General features: G+C 38.8%; 1 protein-coding gene across 3 annotated transcripts in view; it reads right to left on the bottom strand.

Annotated features, from left to right (window-relative positions):
• SLC35F1 (solute carrier family 35 member F1) overlaps positions 1-18099 on the bottom strand; it is a 425248-nt gene that overhangs the window by 88611 nt on the left and 318538 nt on the right. For all 3 annotated transcript variants that reach the window (XM_002746904.6, XM_078369979.1, XM_078369980.1), the window contains exon 3: positions 12462-12589. In XM_002746904.6, the coding sequence (XP_002746950.3) occupies positions 12462-12589 (128 nt within the window). The remainder of the gene's footprint in view (positions 1-12461; positions 12590-18099) is intronic.

The following is an 18099-nucleotide window of genomic DNA, read 5'->3' as shown; positions in this document are numbered from 1 at the left end:
AGCCAATTTGTCCACTAGTTCTAAGAATTTAAGTAGGAAACTGTGTGTTTTATAATACTGGACTACAGAAGTGTTTTGCTCTTCACAGATTTAGTGAATAGAAAGAATACCTAAGGAAAAAAATATGAATTATTATTCCGTAAAATGATTTTTTGATTTATAAGAAATTGTCTAGTGTATTTCCCAATGTGTTAAAAATATGTCATTTGCAAAAATATATTTGAAAATATTATTTTGAGAACACATTCATGACAAGGCTTAGCCCCTGGTGGTGGGAAAACCCAATTCTAAGTAGGATACTACCACACTTATTTTTGCAAGTTCCCCTGCTACTTTCACTCTAAAACAGAGTGGGCTGGGGGAATTTTGTTTATATTTAGCAGCAATGTCATTACTCTTTATGAGATTTCACTTCTATTGACTGGCAATGGTCTTACCTGAAGTAATACCATAATCAGTCAGTGGCAAAGCTAATTGGAATGTGGATTTCCTAACCTTCTCTGGTGTCTCCAGCAAATTATTTCACTTAGATCACTTTGCATGCAATTGAAATTTACCATTCCTCTTAAATTTGTTGTCCAAGAGTAAGAGTGTATGAAAGGATGGCATAGTTAGGCAAAATGTATCTTCTTTATGTATTTTCCTTAAATCGGATTGATGGAAAGAATAAATGAAGTGGAAAATATGTGAGTAACAGGAGCTGGCATTTATTGAGCATCTACTATGTGCTGGAGATATTGCTAAGATAATGGGTGTCCCAGCTTGACTATCTGACTGTCAGATGGATCTCAGACAAGCCTGCGAGCATACAGAGACCCGTGGGGGCACTGTTAAAAGTCACTTAGTAGGAAAAATTGAGGAATTTCACTAGGGAGGGAGATAGAGATTGCATTAGGAGCTGCTGGCAGCTTATTCTATTATAAGAATAATAAAACATTTTATTGTTGGTTGCATTACTTTTGCCTTAGTGGACCATCAAATACAATGTTACATTTGCATACCATGATCACACCAGGGGAAAGTTTTTTTATTCTTACTTATAGGTGAGAAAATTGCTCCTCAGAGAGAGAAAACAAACATGTAAGGGCATCTCACTGATTTATAACCTGTCTCCGTGCACCACTGGAGCTGAAAATCACCAGAGAACCAAGTGGCCTGCTTTACCGTCAGATTCATGCTGTCAGTAAAACCTAGGCTTACAGAGCCTGTTCAGATGTCACCTCTGGAGTCCTCTCTGTCATAGGGTAGAGCCAGTCACTCCTCCTCTGTAGTCCCATGGCATTTTGTGTGTAGCTCCATTTTACTACATTTCACACTGCATTGTAATTCATTTACTGGCCTATCTTCCAGCAAAATAGGCATAAAAGTTTGGAAATTTAATTTCCATTGTTAAGTCATGCTCCATATAGCCATCTACCTGTAAAACTGAGCCATGAGGAAGAAGAGGGCTGGTCCTTTGTACAACAGAGAGGTCAATGACCAGTTTTAAAACCTAAAGCTGACTTTCTTGACTTCTTTAGCAAGGAAACATCTAGGAAATCAGGGTCCCAGAGAAACAAGGGATTCCAAATTCTGAAATTTTCCTTCCAACATATTAAGAATCCATACTGCCAACCATATCGGTTTCTGCTAGAATGTGAAAAGTTGCCCTTTCTCCCTTGAGGCTGACCCAGGCCTGTTGTCCCTGGAAAGAGAATGGGAGATGAGGATGGGACACAAGGAAGTCCATGCTAGAGAGAAAGAGGGAAGGAAGTGCTTGTCCCTCTCTCCCATCCACTGACTGTGCAAAGAGGAAAGGAAACTGACAGGAGAAACAAGTGTTAAGTCACATATGCCCAAGATGTGCCCTCTCAAGACTGAAGTCCCAGAGGACAGAAAGAATGCTAGATAGTTTGAAGGGAAATCATAAACAAAGCATCAGGTGTTTTAGGGGCACAGTCCCACACCAAGCTGAGGAAGCCACGTCAGAGAACTGGAATGATGTGTGGTTAGTGAGCACTAAAGCTCCTGGAATTCTCCGCTCCTCTCTCGCTGGAAGATGTTTAGACATCTGTGTGCCCTGCCTGAGGCCGGGAGGTGGGGAACAGTCTATGTTGCAGGTATCAGTAAGGTTGGAAACCAAATGCATCACATCTGGATGTTCACTTTACCAATGATAATTAAGTGTAGGTGGGAGCAGTCCATAAAAAAAGAGAGACAACTGCTGGGAGGAGAGAGGAGCAGAGGCCAGCAGAATGCTAGACAGCAGCTCCATGTCCAACACAGCATGTGCACATTCAGCTACTGACCAGCTGTCCCTAGGGACGTTAGCCACAGGACCAACATCGGGCCACAAGGTCACACAAGCCTCCTAGAGATCCACAGACCATCTCAGAAATGAGTGTCAGGGGGGCGATGTCTGAGAGGCTGAGCATTTGTCCAAAAGCAACTGAGCTATCTAAAGAGAGTTTTCAACCTGGAAGGGATTTGCAAGTTTTACATTTAGTCAGTCTTTTCCTCCACCTATCACTACTTAGTCAGCTGGAGGGTGTTTGGAGGAAGGTTCACTATAAAAATTAGATCAATTAGAGAATATAAAGATGGTACAGTTTCTTTGGATATCTAAGAGTAGCATGAATGAATCTGCATCCATTCTCTGCTTATAATACTTAAGGCTTCTTCAGAGAGGGGATCTTTTTTTTAGACATCTTTACATTTCCAGAGCATAGCAGAATACTGAAAAGGTGTTTAGCATTCCATACCTGTGTCCTGTATGAACAAATGCACTTACTGGTGATAAAACTACTAGAGGTCACTTGGGTTGCCTTGCCTAATAACTGGCATTTAGAAATTCATCCTTTCATTGATTGATTTATTTATTCAAATGTTTGATACATTTTTAGCATCTATCACGTACATGATACTGTGAAGGAAACAAAGATGAATTGTTTCCACATTTATTCAAACATTAGGAATTGGCTGAGTGCTTCTTAAGTGCCAAGTACACAGGTCCCACCTTCAAGGATTTTTACAAGCTTGAAAGAGAAATACACAAACAATTACATAAAGTAGAAAGTGACAGTTACCATAAGGAATGTGAAGATGAAGAAATGAATAAAGAGTTCAGACAGGATCAAATACATGTTTTCCAATCTTGTGAACACAGCTGTTACAGAATGTAGTGTAAGGAAAGAAAGAGAGATACATCTCTTGCTTCCTGATGACTGCCAAAGTTACTACCCCTTTCCTAAAAATTTCTGCATAAATCACCCCTTAATCTGCATGTAATTTAAAATGAGTATCAATATGACTGCAAAGCTGCCCTAAGCTTCTGATCTCTGCCTATGGGGTAGCCCCACTCTACAGGAGCCGTTATAGAGCAGTCACGGAGCTGTAACACTGCCGGAGCTGTAACACTGCTGCTTCAGTAAAGCCATTACCGTCTACCTCTGGCTTGCCCTTTAATTCTTTCCTGGGCAAAGCAAGAACCCTCTGGGCTAAGCTCCACTTTGGGGCTTGCCTGTCCTGCATCACCTTCTGTGGAAGGCAGTCATGGGGAATGCATTTAAAGATGGCGTAGGAATGGGCATAATAGTAGAACTAAAGAGAGATTGACAATAGTTCTAGTGTATTCTGATGATGTGCAGGGGTTTATGCCCCAAATCAGGACAAAAGCCTGATAGAAAACCTGTGTAGTACCCAGCTAAATAATTAGATTTGAACCGCTACATATTTAAGCTATTTTCATAATCATAGTAACTGGAAGTCTGGATCTAAGAAATCTGAAAGAGATTTGGAATATCATGTTCCCTTTGGGGGTGAGAACTTTGTCTTGTTTTAAAAGCTTTCCCTTTTAATGTACTTTAAGAATATCTTTTGAATAGTCATTAAACTTCCACGCTCCTACGTCAGGGACAGGTAAAAACAGCAAGGATAAAGAAGGAAATATTGCCTTAAGAGCTGAGCTCATAGTCATAAACCCTAGCTCCTGCGACCCGTTTCTAATGCAAATAGGAAAGCTTTCTCTCTGGCTCATCCACAGAGGTCAACATTTAAGTTGGCTACATATTTTAGAAGTCTGCTGAGTGACTTTCTCTCATCTGTCATACTTCTTGACTATGGGACCACACTTAATGTGAAACCTGAGGGTGGGAGGTGTTTCTCCTGTGTCTCCATGGAGCTGATTGTAGACTTTTACCATCACACTTACTGTATTGTATTCTAAGTGTTATGTAGCTGTCTGTTGCCTCATAGCAGGGTTCAGGTTTTATCAGGAGTTGTATCCCTAGCATTTAGCTAAGGCATTTTTTTTTGTAGTATTGGGGTCCTGATATATTGCCCAGGCTTGTCCCAAACTCCTGGGCTCAAGCAATCCTCCTACCTTAGTCTCCCAAAGTGCTGGAATTACAAGCATGAGCCATCATGCCTGGTGTAGGTCATTTCTTAGTCAATAAAATAATATGTATGACAAATCTATTCATATGACTTAAACCTGAGACCCTAGACATATGAAAAAGTACAAACAACTTGGCCTGTCTCTGTATTTGATACAACTTAGCCTACGGAAATTCAGAAAGAGGGAACCCAGAAAGGCCTGAGAAAGTGATGAGACTAACTATTGCATGCATATGTTTTATATGCCTTGTAAAATTAGTCTCAAGGTTGGATATCACACTGCACATTAGGGAGGCTGGCATTTGTTTTGTATTAATCTTTACTAACATGCCCAAGTCAGAGGAGTGGTGCAGAAAAGAAAATAATCAGTGTTGGAGGGATTACCTTCTTGTCCTTCACTCCTGATGGAAACTGCTTAAAGCACTAAAGAGCTGTGAAATATGCACTGTGTGCAGGAGGGGATACGCTGTCAGAGGCTCAGACCCCTCAGCATGGTTAGCAAGGGTATGGGAAATTGTTCCCGACATGAGTTAATTTTAATTACCAAACTATCATGTTTGAAGAGATACACTTTCTTCTTATTTCACAGAAACACCGGTTTAATCTGTTTGCATTTTAGTACTATATGCCTGAACAAAGATGAATAATCTTTGGATAAGAAGTCATAAAGCTAGTATTTCTACTGTAATGGTTCATATAGCACAGTTATAAAAATAGCATAGCTTTGAAAATGTATCCAAATGTCATTGCTAATCTCTCTCAAAGTCACAGGCACAATCTATTCATTCTCCACAAGTCAAGATACACAAGCCTACAAATGTGTCTTTAGAATAGAATCCTTTTAAATCCAACATGATAAAGCTACCATCTCTCTTTTTACTTTCTAATAAGGAAAACAGCTAGGTTTCTTCACTTCAATATCTTTCTTTCATCATCTTTTTCCTGCATAAATGTTACTATTTTTGCCATTGTTAACTCTTTTAAGCTTCAGATTATAAAGCAAAGGTTAAAAATACTTTTCTCAAAAGATATGCAACATTACTAACCACTCTGTAAATACAAATTAAAACCACAATGAAATATTACTACATGCCTTTTAGACTGCCTAAAATAAAAAAGTAATGGTAACATCAAATGTTGGTGAGGATAGAGAACCAATAAATCTCTCATGCACTGCTAGTAGGAATGTAAAATGGTACAGCCACTATGGGAATTAGCGTGACAGCTTCTAAAAGTAAATATGCACTTACCATATGACCCAGCTATTGCACTTCTGTGCATTTATCTCAGAGAAATGAGTGCTTTACTGACACAAAAACCTGCACATGAATGTTCACAGCAGCTTTACTTATAAAAGCCTAAAGCTGGAAACAACACAAATGTCTTTCAACAGGTAAATGGTTAAACAAATTCTGGTTTATCCATACCATGGAATACTACTGAACAATAAAAAAACCAACTATTGATACATGCAACAATTTAGAAGTATTTAAGGACATTATGCTTAGTGAAAAAAGCCAATCTCGAAAGGTTAACTACTGTATAATTCTATTTTTATACAGCATTCTCTAGCTGACAGAATTGTATAGATGAAGAACAGATTAGTGGTTGCCAGCAACAGAGATGAGGGTGATGGGCTTCATAGGAGTAGATTCAAGGGATTTCCTTTGTGGTGATGGGACAATTCTGTACCTGAGTATCATGGTGGTTACATGATCCTATACATGGGACCAAAGTGCACAGAACTACACACACACACACACACACACACACACGAAGTTAAAAGTGTATGAAAACAGAATAAGGCCTGCTGCACTCAATATCCTGGATGTGTCATTATTCTAAAGCAATTGAAAATGTCAAGGCCGGGCGCGGTGGCTCAAGCCTGTAATCCCAGCACTTTGGGAGGCCGAGGCAGGTGGATCACGAGGTCGACAGATCGAGACCATCTTGGTCAACATGGTGAAACCCTGTCTCTACTAAAATTACAAAAAATTAGCTGGGCACGGTGGTGCGTGCCTGTAATCCCAGCTGCTCGGGAGGCTGAGGCAGGAGAATTGCCTGAACCCAGGAGGTGGAGATTGCGGTGAGCCGAGATCGCGCCATTGCACTCCAGCCTGGGTAGCAAGAGCGAAACTCCGTCTCAAAAAAAAAAAAAAAAAAAAAAAAAAAAAAAAAGAAAATGTCACCATTGGGGAAAGCTATTTGAAGGGTTAAAAGAATCTTATATTTTTACAGTGATTATAGATTCATAGGAAATTGCAACAATATTTTTACAGTGATTATAGATCACAGGAAATTATGACTATATATTATTTATACACACACACACACACACGCACACACACACACACACACATTTACCTCTCAAGCTTCATGTATCAATTGTTTGTGACATTTAACCATAAGTTTGGTGCAGAAACTGAAAGGGCAAGAGGATAAAGCAAGGAGTAACTCTTTATGCCTTTGCGCTTTACATCTCTGTTTTTGAGAGACTCAGACACGAGGGCATTTGGTGCTCTGCCAATTATTAATGAAGTGTCTCTTGTGCTTGGCTCTCATCTTATCATTTGTTTCCTAAGAAAAATTCAGCTTTTCTTTTACTTCCAACATTAAGTCATCCTGGCTTAAGACCTTCTACAATATGGCCCAGCTTAACACTTGGCTCTCTCTTCCTCTGCTTCTTTTTGAGTATCTATTGCTTCAATCTGTTCACATACCAGCCACAGTGGTGTTTGAAACTCACATCTGTCACATTACCTTGCAGTGGCTTCTAGTGGCACTTAGCCTAAAGACCCAGACACTTGACCTGGCCACCCAGATCTGTGGAGGCTGACCCTTGCCTCTTTGTCTCGCCATTTTGTGCCACTCTTCTCTTTGGTGTCCTTGCCCAAATACATGACTCTGTTCAGAACCTCAACCTTGCCATGGTTTATCCCACCATAGGACCTTGAACATGCTGTCTGCTTAGCCTGGATCTCTTTCCCTTCTAACTAATCTACTCTGTTCCACCATCAATTCTTCAACAAAATCTTCCCCAACCTTCCAGTTTAGATCAGATTGCTTTCATAAATGTTCCCATAGGACTATGATTTCCTTCAGAATGTTTATTCTTGATTATATCTTCATTTGTTTGGTCATTTGATTAAAAGCTGCCTTTCCCACTTGACTGGAAGCTCTGTGAGAATATGTACGGTATTTATTTTTGCTCACAAGTGCATTCACCACCTAATACAGTGTCTTGAAGACAAAGTATTCAGTAATTACTTTTGGAGTGACTGTATGAATCTGATGAAAATAATTGTTCTCCAATCATATTCCTTGAGTTTTGGGTCCTCAGGCTTCTGTTATGAGGTTTGTTTCATATGCAAAGTTATGCCTACATTTTATTCTCTCCACATTTTATCCAATCTCACAGACCCATCTGAATGGACACTTTCTTGCCTTTTCATTCAACCATCATCTCTGCCCCCTTTGACAATCATAGCACTTAGGTGTCTGCTCTCTTGCCACACTTGGTGTAACTATTATTAAACTGTGCCTGTAATCCCCTTTATAAGTTCATAAGTTCCTGTAGGGCAAGGCTGATTCATTTCTCTTTAAATCACCTGCGGTAACTAGTGCATTTCTCAGATGCTAAATAAATGTGTCTTCTTTATTGATTAATATGAGTAAAACACATATCATGTGTTCAGTTAATATTTATAGAAACAAGGGAAAATCGTCGTCGGTTCTTGTCAGTTCCACCAATCTACAGTGAGTAAACAGAACTAAATTACTAAACAGTGCTACAGACATGGCTCCAGAGCAAATGCCTTCTGTTCTGATCACTTATTATTTAATAGACGTATTTGTCATAGGTGGCAGAATGGTTCTAGAACTGTTAGATTCAACTTGACTTTTTACTTCCCTGTTCCTTGCTCAGTAAATTACAGTGAAGACTTAATTGGCATTTCACCGAAGTTATTTTTTTTTACTACAGAATTAAAATAAACTTTTTCATAGAATGCAGCATAAAATAGGGCGTCAAATGGCTAATTTGAGAGAGATGGCAGGATGAATATAGTGATGGGTAGAACATAGGTTTGAATTAAATACCTGAGGATCAGGAGACCAGTTATTAAGAATAAATTGTCACTGTTCATGGGCAAAACATACTTGAAAAAAAATTTTTTTTGAAAATAACTCACTGAACTTAAGAAACAATTTGTTGTAATGTTTTAATGCTCAACAGAAAAGACAAAAGCCAACTATGATTTCAAATAGGAAAGTTCCTCCTCATTTTCCCCTTAGGTCCATTAATAATTTTCCAACTCTGGACTAATGGGTCTAGTTTTGGTGTGAAGCCAATATTCCTCTCTCCCTTTCCCCACCCTACCTATATGAACATTCTGGGGGCCTCTACATTTAGATAAAGGCCCATTGGGAGTTTCTGTGCTTGGAAATACTAGAAATCAATGTATAAAATAAACTTCTTTAAATATTTATTGATTATCTAATATGTGCTGGGGTTTCTACTACGTACTAGAGATTCAAAGGTGAACAAGAACTCATCCTTGCTCTAAAGAGCTCACAGTTTGGTGGAGTAGATGGGAATGCAAACAACCTTCTCAGTTAAAAGACTGCAAAATAGAGCTAAAAAGCATAGCTCCTCGGGAAACAGAATTGAGAGAGAGAGACCTGTTCTCATTGTGGGGTTTGCTGATGGGAGGTGGGAGCTATGCCAGGTGTAGAGACATTGTGGTTCTTCCTCCTGCATCCATCTGCCACACCTCTCCCTTAATGGGTGACAGATATGTGACCCATTAGGTCCATTCGTAATTTAATAATTTATATGTTATATATATAATAATTTATATGTTAATCCCACCCTGACTCTATCAGTGGGTACTGTTCACCCAAAATGCCAGGAGTACTTCTATTGAGACATTTGGCTAAACCAGTGAGAGCATCTCATCTTCTATTGATTCAGATACTCCAGGTCTAAACCAATTATCTCACAGCATTCCCCTTGGCCATTAGTGTGGCCCAATCAAAATACAGCACTAGCCTTTTATTCAATGGTTGTGGGCAAGCATCTTTGCTGTCTCCCGCTGGACATGAAAGAAGAAGGATATCCCCAATTTGTGATAAAAACCATCTTATGACCATAAGAGAAGACTGCTTTAAGTTAAATCTAGCAGAAGGGACAGTAGAGGGGAAATATGGAAAAAACAAAAACTGAGCTCTTGATGACATTAAGACATTTGGCCAACTATCCTGAAGATCATCCTTTCTCTAGATGTTCAGTTATAAGAATCAATAAATTCCTTTATTTATTATTATTATTTTAGAGATGGGATCTTGCTATATTGCCCAGGATAGCCTTGAATTCCTGGCCTCAAACAATCCTCTGGCCTCAACCTCTCCAGTAGCTGAGCATCTGGGACTACAGAGGTGCACAACTGTATGCCTGGCTTACATTTCCTTATTTCAGAAGACAGTTTCTGTTGGGATTTCCCTTACTTATAATTTGAAAGCATCCTAAGGTACAGAGGACCTTGACATAAATAGGACTTCAATGGGTAGAGGATGGAAAGGCGAAAGGATATTCCAAATAATAGAAACAGCTTGAGCAGGGTATTAATTAAAAAAAAGTAGCAAAGTGTGTGTGTGTGTGTGTGTGTGTGTGTGTTTAAGAGAGCGAAACATAGGTATTTATGAGACATCAGTAGTGGGATAAACTCTTACACCGTTTCTAATCAAAGATGAGAAAGAGAGAAGGGGAGGTGGAAAGGGAGAAACAAATAATTATTTTTTTCTAGTGACAACTACAGATTGCACCAAATAATTAATGTTGATATACATAAAGAGAACACTGCCAATAATTTTTATTCTCATATTTTTCAGTGTATTAGTATTTATCATAAAATATATATGTTTTCAAAATTAAACTTGTGATAAATTCACCAATTTTATGAAACTAATTTCATTTGTACATAGCATACTAAATTATTGGTGCAACTATGACATATCTAAAAGGTTTTTCCATTTTAAAGCTTTACTGTATGGAGACATGAATACGAAGGACATCATAACGATCGCTGTTAAAGAAGAAATATGGGCTGGACATATGGCTCATACCTGTAATCCTAGCACTTTAGGAGGCTGAGGTGGGTGGATCTCTTGAACCCAGGAGTTTGAGACCAGCCTGGGCAATATGGGAAAACCCCATCTCTAGAAAAACTACAAAAATTAGCCAGGCATGGCTGTGCATGCCTGTAGTCCCAGGTACTTGTGGGGGCTGAGGCCAGAGGATCGCCTGAGCCCAGGAAGTTGGGGCAACAGTGAGGCATGTTTCTGCCACTGCACTCCAGCCTGAGTGACAAAGTGAGACAAAAAAAGAGAGAGAGAGAGAGAGAGAAAAAAAGAGAGAGAGAGAGATGCACTGAATTATTCCTCTGGAATTTGCAACCATCTTGTATATGTCTGTTTTCTTAGAATTCATGAGGTCTTAAGCAAAATAAAGAAAATGTAACTGGGTGAGTCCTAAGTGATGATGGGTTAATCATTTTTATATTTGGTGTGTTTATGTCTAAATGCTAATTTATGCATGATGCTGTGCCAGGCAGATTTACACATTAATTTAAAAAAGTCATAGTCCTTGCTTTCAAGATCCTTAAAATTATCCTAACAGAATTGACAATGTATAGAGAATAGAGAGTGTGAGTAGCCCCACATACTTTTTTTTAACCAATAGAAATGTTATATATTGTGCATGGGGACATTTTGAGAGTCTCTTTTTCACTTGGAAAGGATGAAAAACGAACAAGTAGAAATAAGAAAGCATAGCCAACTTTAGGGAGAGCAGAGTTTTAAAAGTTAGAGAAAAGAAAGTTCTAAAAGGGAGAGACAGGATTTCATACAAGGAAATTTTTAAAAAGGCAAGTGCCAAGAGACAGAATATACTCCTTCTGGAGTCTCATGGGGCATCTGGCTATTGCCTTGTATCTCTTCCAACATCAGTCTGAAAGTCACAGGATACTAAGGATTAAAAGGACCATGCAGGCTCAGGTTTCCTTATCAGTTCTCTATTTTCTTTAATATGCACCTTCACTAGGAATCTAATCCCACAAAATCTCTTGGAACACAAACTGCATATGGAAGTGGTCCTGGAAAAATGCTACCATTAATTACTTTCATTTCAAGCTATCTTTGAAGTTCATATGAAAATCAGATGGTAGGAAAACTAAGTTAGACTTAGGTAGTTTCCCACCCACTCTATTTCATCTAAATTTTTTCAAGTGCTTTGCTGCTATTTGTTTCTCCATTTTTGTTATTGTTGTTTGTATGCAAATCAACAAGATGGCAGGGAGCATCAAAGCTAAACTAAATTCAGTATGTTTACTGAATGCATGTTTCAGAGAACAATGTTTTGTTTTGTGTTTTATCCTAGAGCTCTGCAATGGTATGAAATTAATAATATTGCCATATAAAGAGAAGTGAGGATGAAACAAGAATAGTTAAGTTTATCATTTATGGTATAAGGTAAACTTGCAGTTGTGTGTGTGTTCATGTGTGTGAGAAAGAGAGGGAAAGGGAAGAGGAACACACTAGCTATTTTCATGAATAACACATAATTAAGAATGCAATCCTTGTGCTTTTGGGAAAAATCCTGTCCCTTCAGGTTGCTAATTCTACACATTAAAAAAGCTAAAACAAAAGATCATTAGGCAGTTTGATTATTTAACAAAAGTCTATTAGCATTCCAAAAAGTTATAAGTTGTGATTAAAATTGATTTGTTTTTATACTCATTAATAATTATCCTACTAACATAAAATTAGTTGACAGCATTCAAAACCACAAATTATTTTTCCACATTGTCAATAGTAATGGCAATATATTCAAAGCAAAGAGAAAAAAGATGTCCAATTACACTTAAATTTAAAACGTTGTAAGACATATAAATAAAGTTCAAGTTAATTTTTATACAACCAGTTTACCTCTTGTTGTGAAATTTATAGACTAGCATACAGATTCTTAAGACTAAACTCAAAGTAAACTACATCTGGATAGAGAGAGCCGAGAAACGAAGAACCATTGGTACCTGGATACTGGTCAGAGTTGTGTACTGGTAAGCCTTGACCACCAGGTAATTTGCTTCCAGGTCTATGAGTCCCAAAATCATGTACTTCCACCATCTTCGTCGTAAAATTGCCAGGAGGTTTTCTTCTCCTGTGTTACAAAGTTAAGAAGAAATGGATTAGGTTCTTGACACAGAATAAATTGTTCATTTAGAAGGATTCTAATATGTTGCAGCATTATGTATTTTTAACCTTAAGTTTACCAAATACGTCAACAAATAAGTCAACATATCAGATATGCACGTTTTTATTTATCGAATCATCTTTACTGTAGATTTTGACATTTCAAGTTAGTTTCTATGCCAGAGTAAGACTGGGCAGGCTGTTAGCTTACCACGCAAAACATCTTTTGTGTGTGAACAAATGAAGGGTAAAATAATTACATAATATGAAAATAAAAGGAAAGGTATACCAAAAAGGCTGAATAAACACACACATTCTAAATCATCCTAAATATCAGGATTGTGATAAAATAGATAAAAATAAAAAGAACCAAATAGAAAAAGGCTTGTGCTTGGCAGAAGATCAGTAGTAAGACTCTTGAGATGCTATCCTGAGTTCCTGATCAGCTTTGAATGTTGCATGCACTCTGGTGGTGAAGGAAAGAGAGAGGAAGTGGGGCATCACTCTCAGATGAAAAAAGAGTGCCATTTGACAACACATTTAATACTGCCAACAACTATAATATTCAACATCTTGCATTTTAAACTGGTAGCATCAGAACACACTTTGAATCTCTTAGTGTTTCATTCTTCTTTTTACATATATTTCAGGCCTGAGATAAACCTTATTTCTCAAGGCAGAGCAATCATGATCAGGAACAACAGAACTCTCTGTAGCCAACCTGTGGGGTCTTCACAGAGGATGTAGATGTATAGAAACTCAGAGAATGGTGACTGTATATCCTATTTATGGCTGTGTAACAAAGTATCCAGAGACAGAGAACCAGGTTAAGAACCAGGTTAGAGCTTAACTAAGTGTCTCCAACTCAAGGTCTCCCAGTAAGTTGCAGCCAGTTGTCAACCTGGAATGCAGTGTATCTGAAGGAATGACTAGGGAGGGACCTGCTTCCAAGCTCACTCACATGGCTGTTGGTGGGCTTTGGTCCCTTACCCAGAAGACCTTTACACAGTCCTGCTTCAAAAAATGGCATTTGGTTTATCCCAGGATGAACAGTGAGAGAGACAGAGAGAGGGAGAGAAAGAGAGCGACACACACACACACACACCACCACCACCACCAAAGATGAAAGATTAGGTTTTATAACCTAATCTCAAAAGTGACACTTCTATCCTACTCTATCCTTAGTAAAGGGTCAATAAGTCCAGTCCACATTCAAGGGGAGAGAATTTCATAAGGGAGAGAATACCAAGAGGCAGAGAGAGATCTTTGGAGGTCATTTTAGAGACTGCCTACCCAGTGACACACACCTAGAGATGTGCTTCAGCTGGTCCTCAAAGCCTCAGCAGAATACTATATCCTCAGCTGTCTTTGGACCCCTCTCAGAACTCCTGATTTCTGCTATTAGCTGTATTCCAATGACCATGGTATGAGGTGGTCTTTCCAATCCTATGGAGACTGGTGAGCACAAAGCTTTCAGTTACATAGAGACTGTCAGAGCATGAGTTGTAGCCAATTGGCCAATTGGTCTTTGGTGGTCAACTCAATTTTCCAGCCCACTTTTTTAAAGCCACACTTCTCACAGCCTTCAAGCTTTCAAGCATGCACAAAGTCTTTCTGTCTCGATGAACTGCACTCCCCATCTTGCAAACTCGTATTCATTCTTCAAAATGTAGCCCTTCTCTGGTCTTTTGGCTGACCCCATTCCCCAAATGGGCAATGCATATCCATCTCTGATTAATCCTTTCATAGATTGTGATTACTCACTCTTCACTAGACTGGGTGCTTTTTTTTTTCCCAAATGTAGAGTTAATGTCTTATATACTTATCCACAGCATCTAGGATACTGACATATAGGAAGGGTTAGATAAGTGTTTCAGAGTGAATGAATTAATGAATTGAAAAAAGAAAACTGTGAAATGTTGTCTGAATATGTCAAGAACCAGTGCTAGAATATGAGTCACTCTTTTCACGGTTTTACACATGAGAAGGCTGGTAGCTGTAATCCCCAAGGTCAGTTAATCGCTGCCAGACCATTTTGGGAGTCTTTGAACAGCTCTTCTGCCTCTCTGACTTGCCTTACCTGTTTGACAATCAACACATCTGTCAGGATTTGTCTTGTCAATTGGTGATTCTCAACCTGACTGCGTATTCACATCATCTGAAGAGATTTTATAAAGTCCTGGCCAGGTGTAGTATTTCACGCCTGTAATCTGGCATTTTGAGAGGCCAAGGTGGGCAGATCATGAGGTCAAGAGATCAAGACCATCCTGGCCAACATGGTGAAACCCATTTCTACTAAAAATATAAAAATTAGCTGTGCATGGTGGCACGTGCCTGTAGTCCCAGGTACTCAGGAGGCTGAGGCAGGAGAATTTGAATCTGGGAGGCAGAGGTTGCAGTGAGCTGAGATCATGCCATTGCACTCCGGGGTGGTGACAGAGTGAGGCTCTGTCTCAAAACAAAAAAAAAAAGTCCTAATGCCTGGGACCAGCCCCTAGAGATTCTGACTTAATTGGTCTTTGGTGGGGCCTGTGCATTGCGCTGAGGATCAAACCTAGGACTTTTCGATGATTAATATTCAGTGGCCATTCTCAGGGTGACTTGAGCTAAGAATCTCAGAGATACAGCCACAGAGTGGTGAAGACTCTTCATATCAAAGAAATGACCTGAATATTTGGCCCAAAGTACGCTTTCTCTTGTCTCTGGGCCTTTCCATGTGCGGTTTCCTCTGCTAGGACTATTCTTCCTTCAGTCCCCAAATGAAGTCTCAGCACACACACTTCTACCAGGAAGCCTTCCTTGATACTCTTATTACCCTAGACTGGGCTGGATTTTGCTGCTGTGGGCTCCCTCAACACCCTTTATTTACACATAGCACTTATTCTCCTGTCTTATAATTACCTACTTTCTTGACTCTATTACACATTAAATTATTAACAATTTGGAGAAAGCGGAATTGTCTTGGTCATCACTTTATTCCTAGATCCAGCAGTGCATGACAGGCAGTCAATAAATAATATAAATGCATAAATAAGTATCATGTTTAATAATCTCAGCAATGTTAAATACCATTGCAATTGAGGCACTTAAAATATATTATAAACATTCCTGTTTCCGCCAATGAGAATTGTTTTCTAGTTAGGATGTAGACAACATCTGACAAAATTAATTTGGTGAACATTTTACACATAATACACTATACCTTGGACATAAAAAGGTCAATGGCATATTTAACCTTCACACTGCAATTCTAAAGTCACAGACCCTTGTTCCGGTTAATTTATACAGTGAACACAGAATTGCCAAACTCAGACCACACCGGCTGCGTCTCAATACACAGCACTGAGAAAACGGGCTATGGTGCTGTTTGTTCCACCAATCAATAACATATTCAAAGTGTTATTCATTACAGAGATTCAAAGGAATGATTAGTTGCCTTGCCATTCTGCTGAAGTTTGCAATGCAAAACACCCTAAATAAATGCTTCCATATTGTTTCATTTGAAGTACCTGAAAATATACAACATGCTTGCTTAGCAGAATTATTTAGGAGGGAAAGAGGAAGGCTTTTTTATTTTTGGCTGAGCAAAAAATGCAACTGTTTAAAAGCCTGCTTGGGAATTTATCTACATGACTCCTATTAACGCTGATCTACAAGAGACCATTAAAACTCTTTCTAGAATAACGAAAATACATTCCTTAGAGTCCCTGTGCCAGCACTACCCAACCCCATGAAATAGGGCCAGCTATAAGAAACATCAGTATAGCTGGTAATATGCAATGTTTTGAAATCCACCCTACCTTTTTTTAAAATTAACTGGGAGAAGTAATAAAATCCATGGGTGGAAACTTTTGAATTATGTTTTGGCAATTAAATGCATTCTGTTTACTATTTTTATTATCAATATGTCTAAATATAAAAAGATTAGAGAATAACGTAATAATGTATCCTCCTCCTTGATTTAATATTTAACATTTAATAAATATTAACAGTTTGCTGTTTTTCTCAGATCTTTATTTTTTAAAAAATAAAATTTTACAGATGAAATCAGAGCCCCCTTTCTGTCCCAGCCAGATTCCATTTCCACACTTCCTTCCTCAAATAATAGTCTTGATATTATTTTATTTTTACTTTTTTGAGGGGGGGTTATTTGTTTGTTTGTTTCAAACAGGGTCTCACGCTGTCTCCCAGACTGGAGTGCAGTGGCATGCTCATGGCTCACTGCAGCCTTGAACTCCCGGGCTCAAGCCATAAGCCTCCTGAGTAGCAAGCCCAGCTAAGTTTTGTATTTCTTTGTAGAGATGGGGTTTTGTCATGTTGCCCAGGCTGGTCTTCAACTCCTGGGCTCAAGGGATCCACCCACCTGGGCATCCTAAAATGCTGGGATTTTCAGACACGAGCTACCACGCCAGCCTCATCATCTTGATTTTGTTGTGTATCCTATAGGTTCCTGTTTTTGTTCACATTTCTATGTGTGCATGTATGCAAAATATTATATGACTTTCTTTCATGTGTTTTTGAATTTTGTGTGATGGTTTACTGTAAATGCTGTACACATTCCTCTAGGTTTCTTCATGCTTATCATTGTTTTAGAAATGCATCCTTTTTGTTTCATGAAGAGCTAATTCATTTATTTTAAATGATGTCTATTATTATATTTTATGAGTATGACATGATGTACTCAATCTTTCACTGATATTGTTTCTAATTTTTCAAACAATGCAGTGAAGGACATGTATATCTTTTTTTTTTAGACAGAGTCTTGCTCTGTCACCAGGCTGGAGTGCAATGGCACAATCTCGGCTCACTGCAACCTCTGCCTCCCAGGTTCAAGCGATGATCCTGCCTCAGCCTCCTGAGTAGCTGGGACTACACGCATATACCACCGCACCTAGCTAATTTTTGTATTTTTACTAGAGACGGGGTTTCACCATGTTGGCCAGGATGGTCTCGATCTCTTGACTACTTGATTCGCCTGCCTCAGCCTCCCAAAGTGCTGGGATTACAGGCGTGAGCCACAGCACCTAGCCAACATGTGTATCTTTATACACATGGATCTTTATAACTGATAAAGAGTTTTGTTTTCACTCTCTCTTTAAAGGACTGTAGAGTATAAGAAATGCGTAAAACATAATGTAAGTCATTCTAATTTGTAGTAAGATAGCATTACAACAACTTCAGTGATTGAGAATAAAGAGGGAAAGTACTGATGATCTTGGCCATGTGATTCATGTCTAACTTTGCTAAGCATCTGCAGGATGACTAACCAAATGTGTTTTATAATTTGTTAAACAAACACTTCAGAGGATACTGAGGGGATGTATTCACTTCCCGGGTCCACAATGGGGTGTGGTTTCAAAGGCAAGAACTTCCCAGTGCCATACCCCAACCATTTCTCCATCTGGGAGCTTAGAGGTCTTTGTTTAACTTTCATGCACAGGAAGACAGACTGCCCAGGTGAGCTTCCTTTGTCTAGAA

The sequence above is a fragment of the Callithrix jacchus genome, chromosome 4, assembly GCF_049354715.1.
Source record: "Callithrix jacchus isolate 240 chromosome 4, calJac240_pri, whole genome shotgun sequence".
Classification (NCBI taxonomy): Eukaryota; Metazoa; Chordata; class Mammalia; order Primates; family Cebidae; genus Callithrix; species Callithrix jacchus.
The sequence above is the reverse complement of the archived record's forward strand: the minus strand, read 5'-3'. Positions and strand labels throughout refer to the sequence as shown.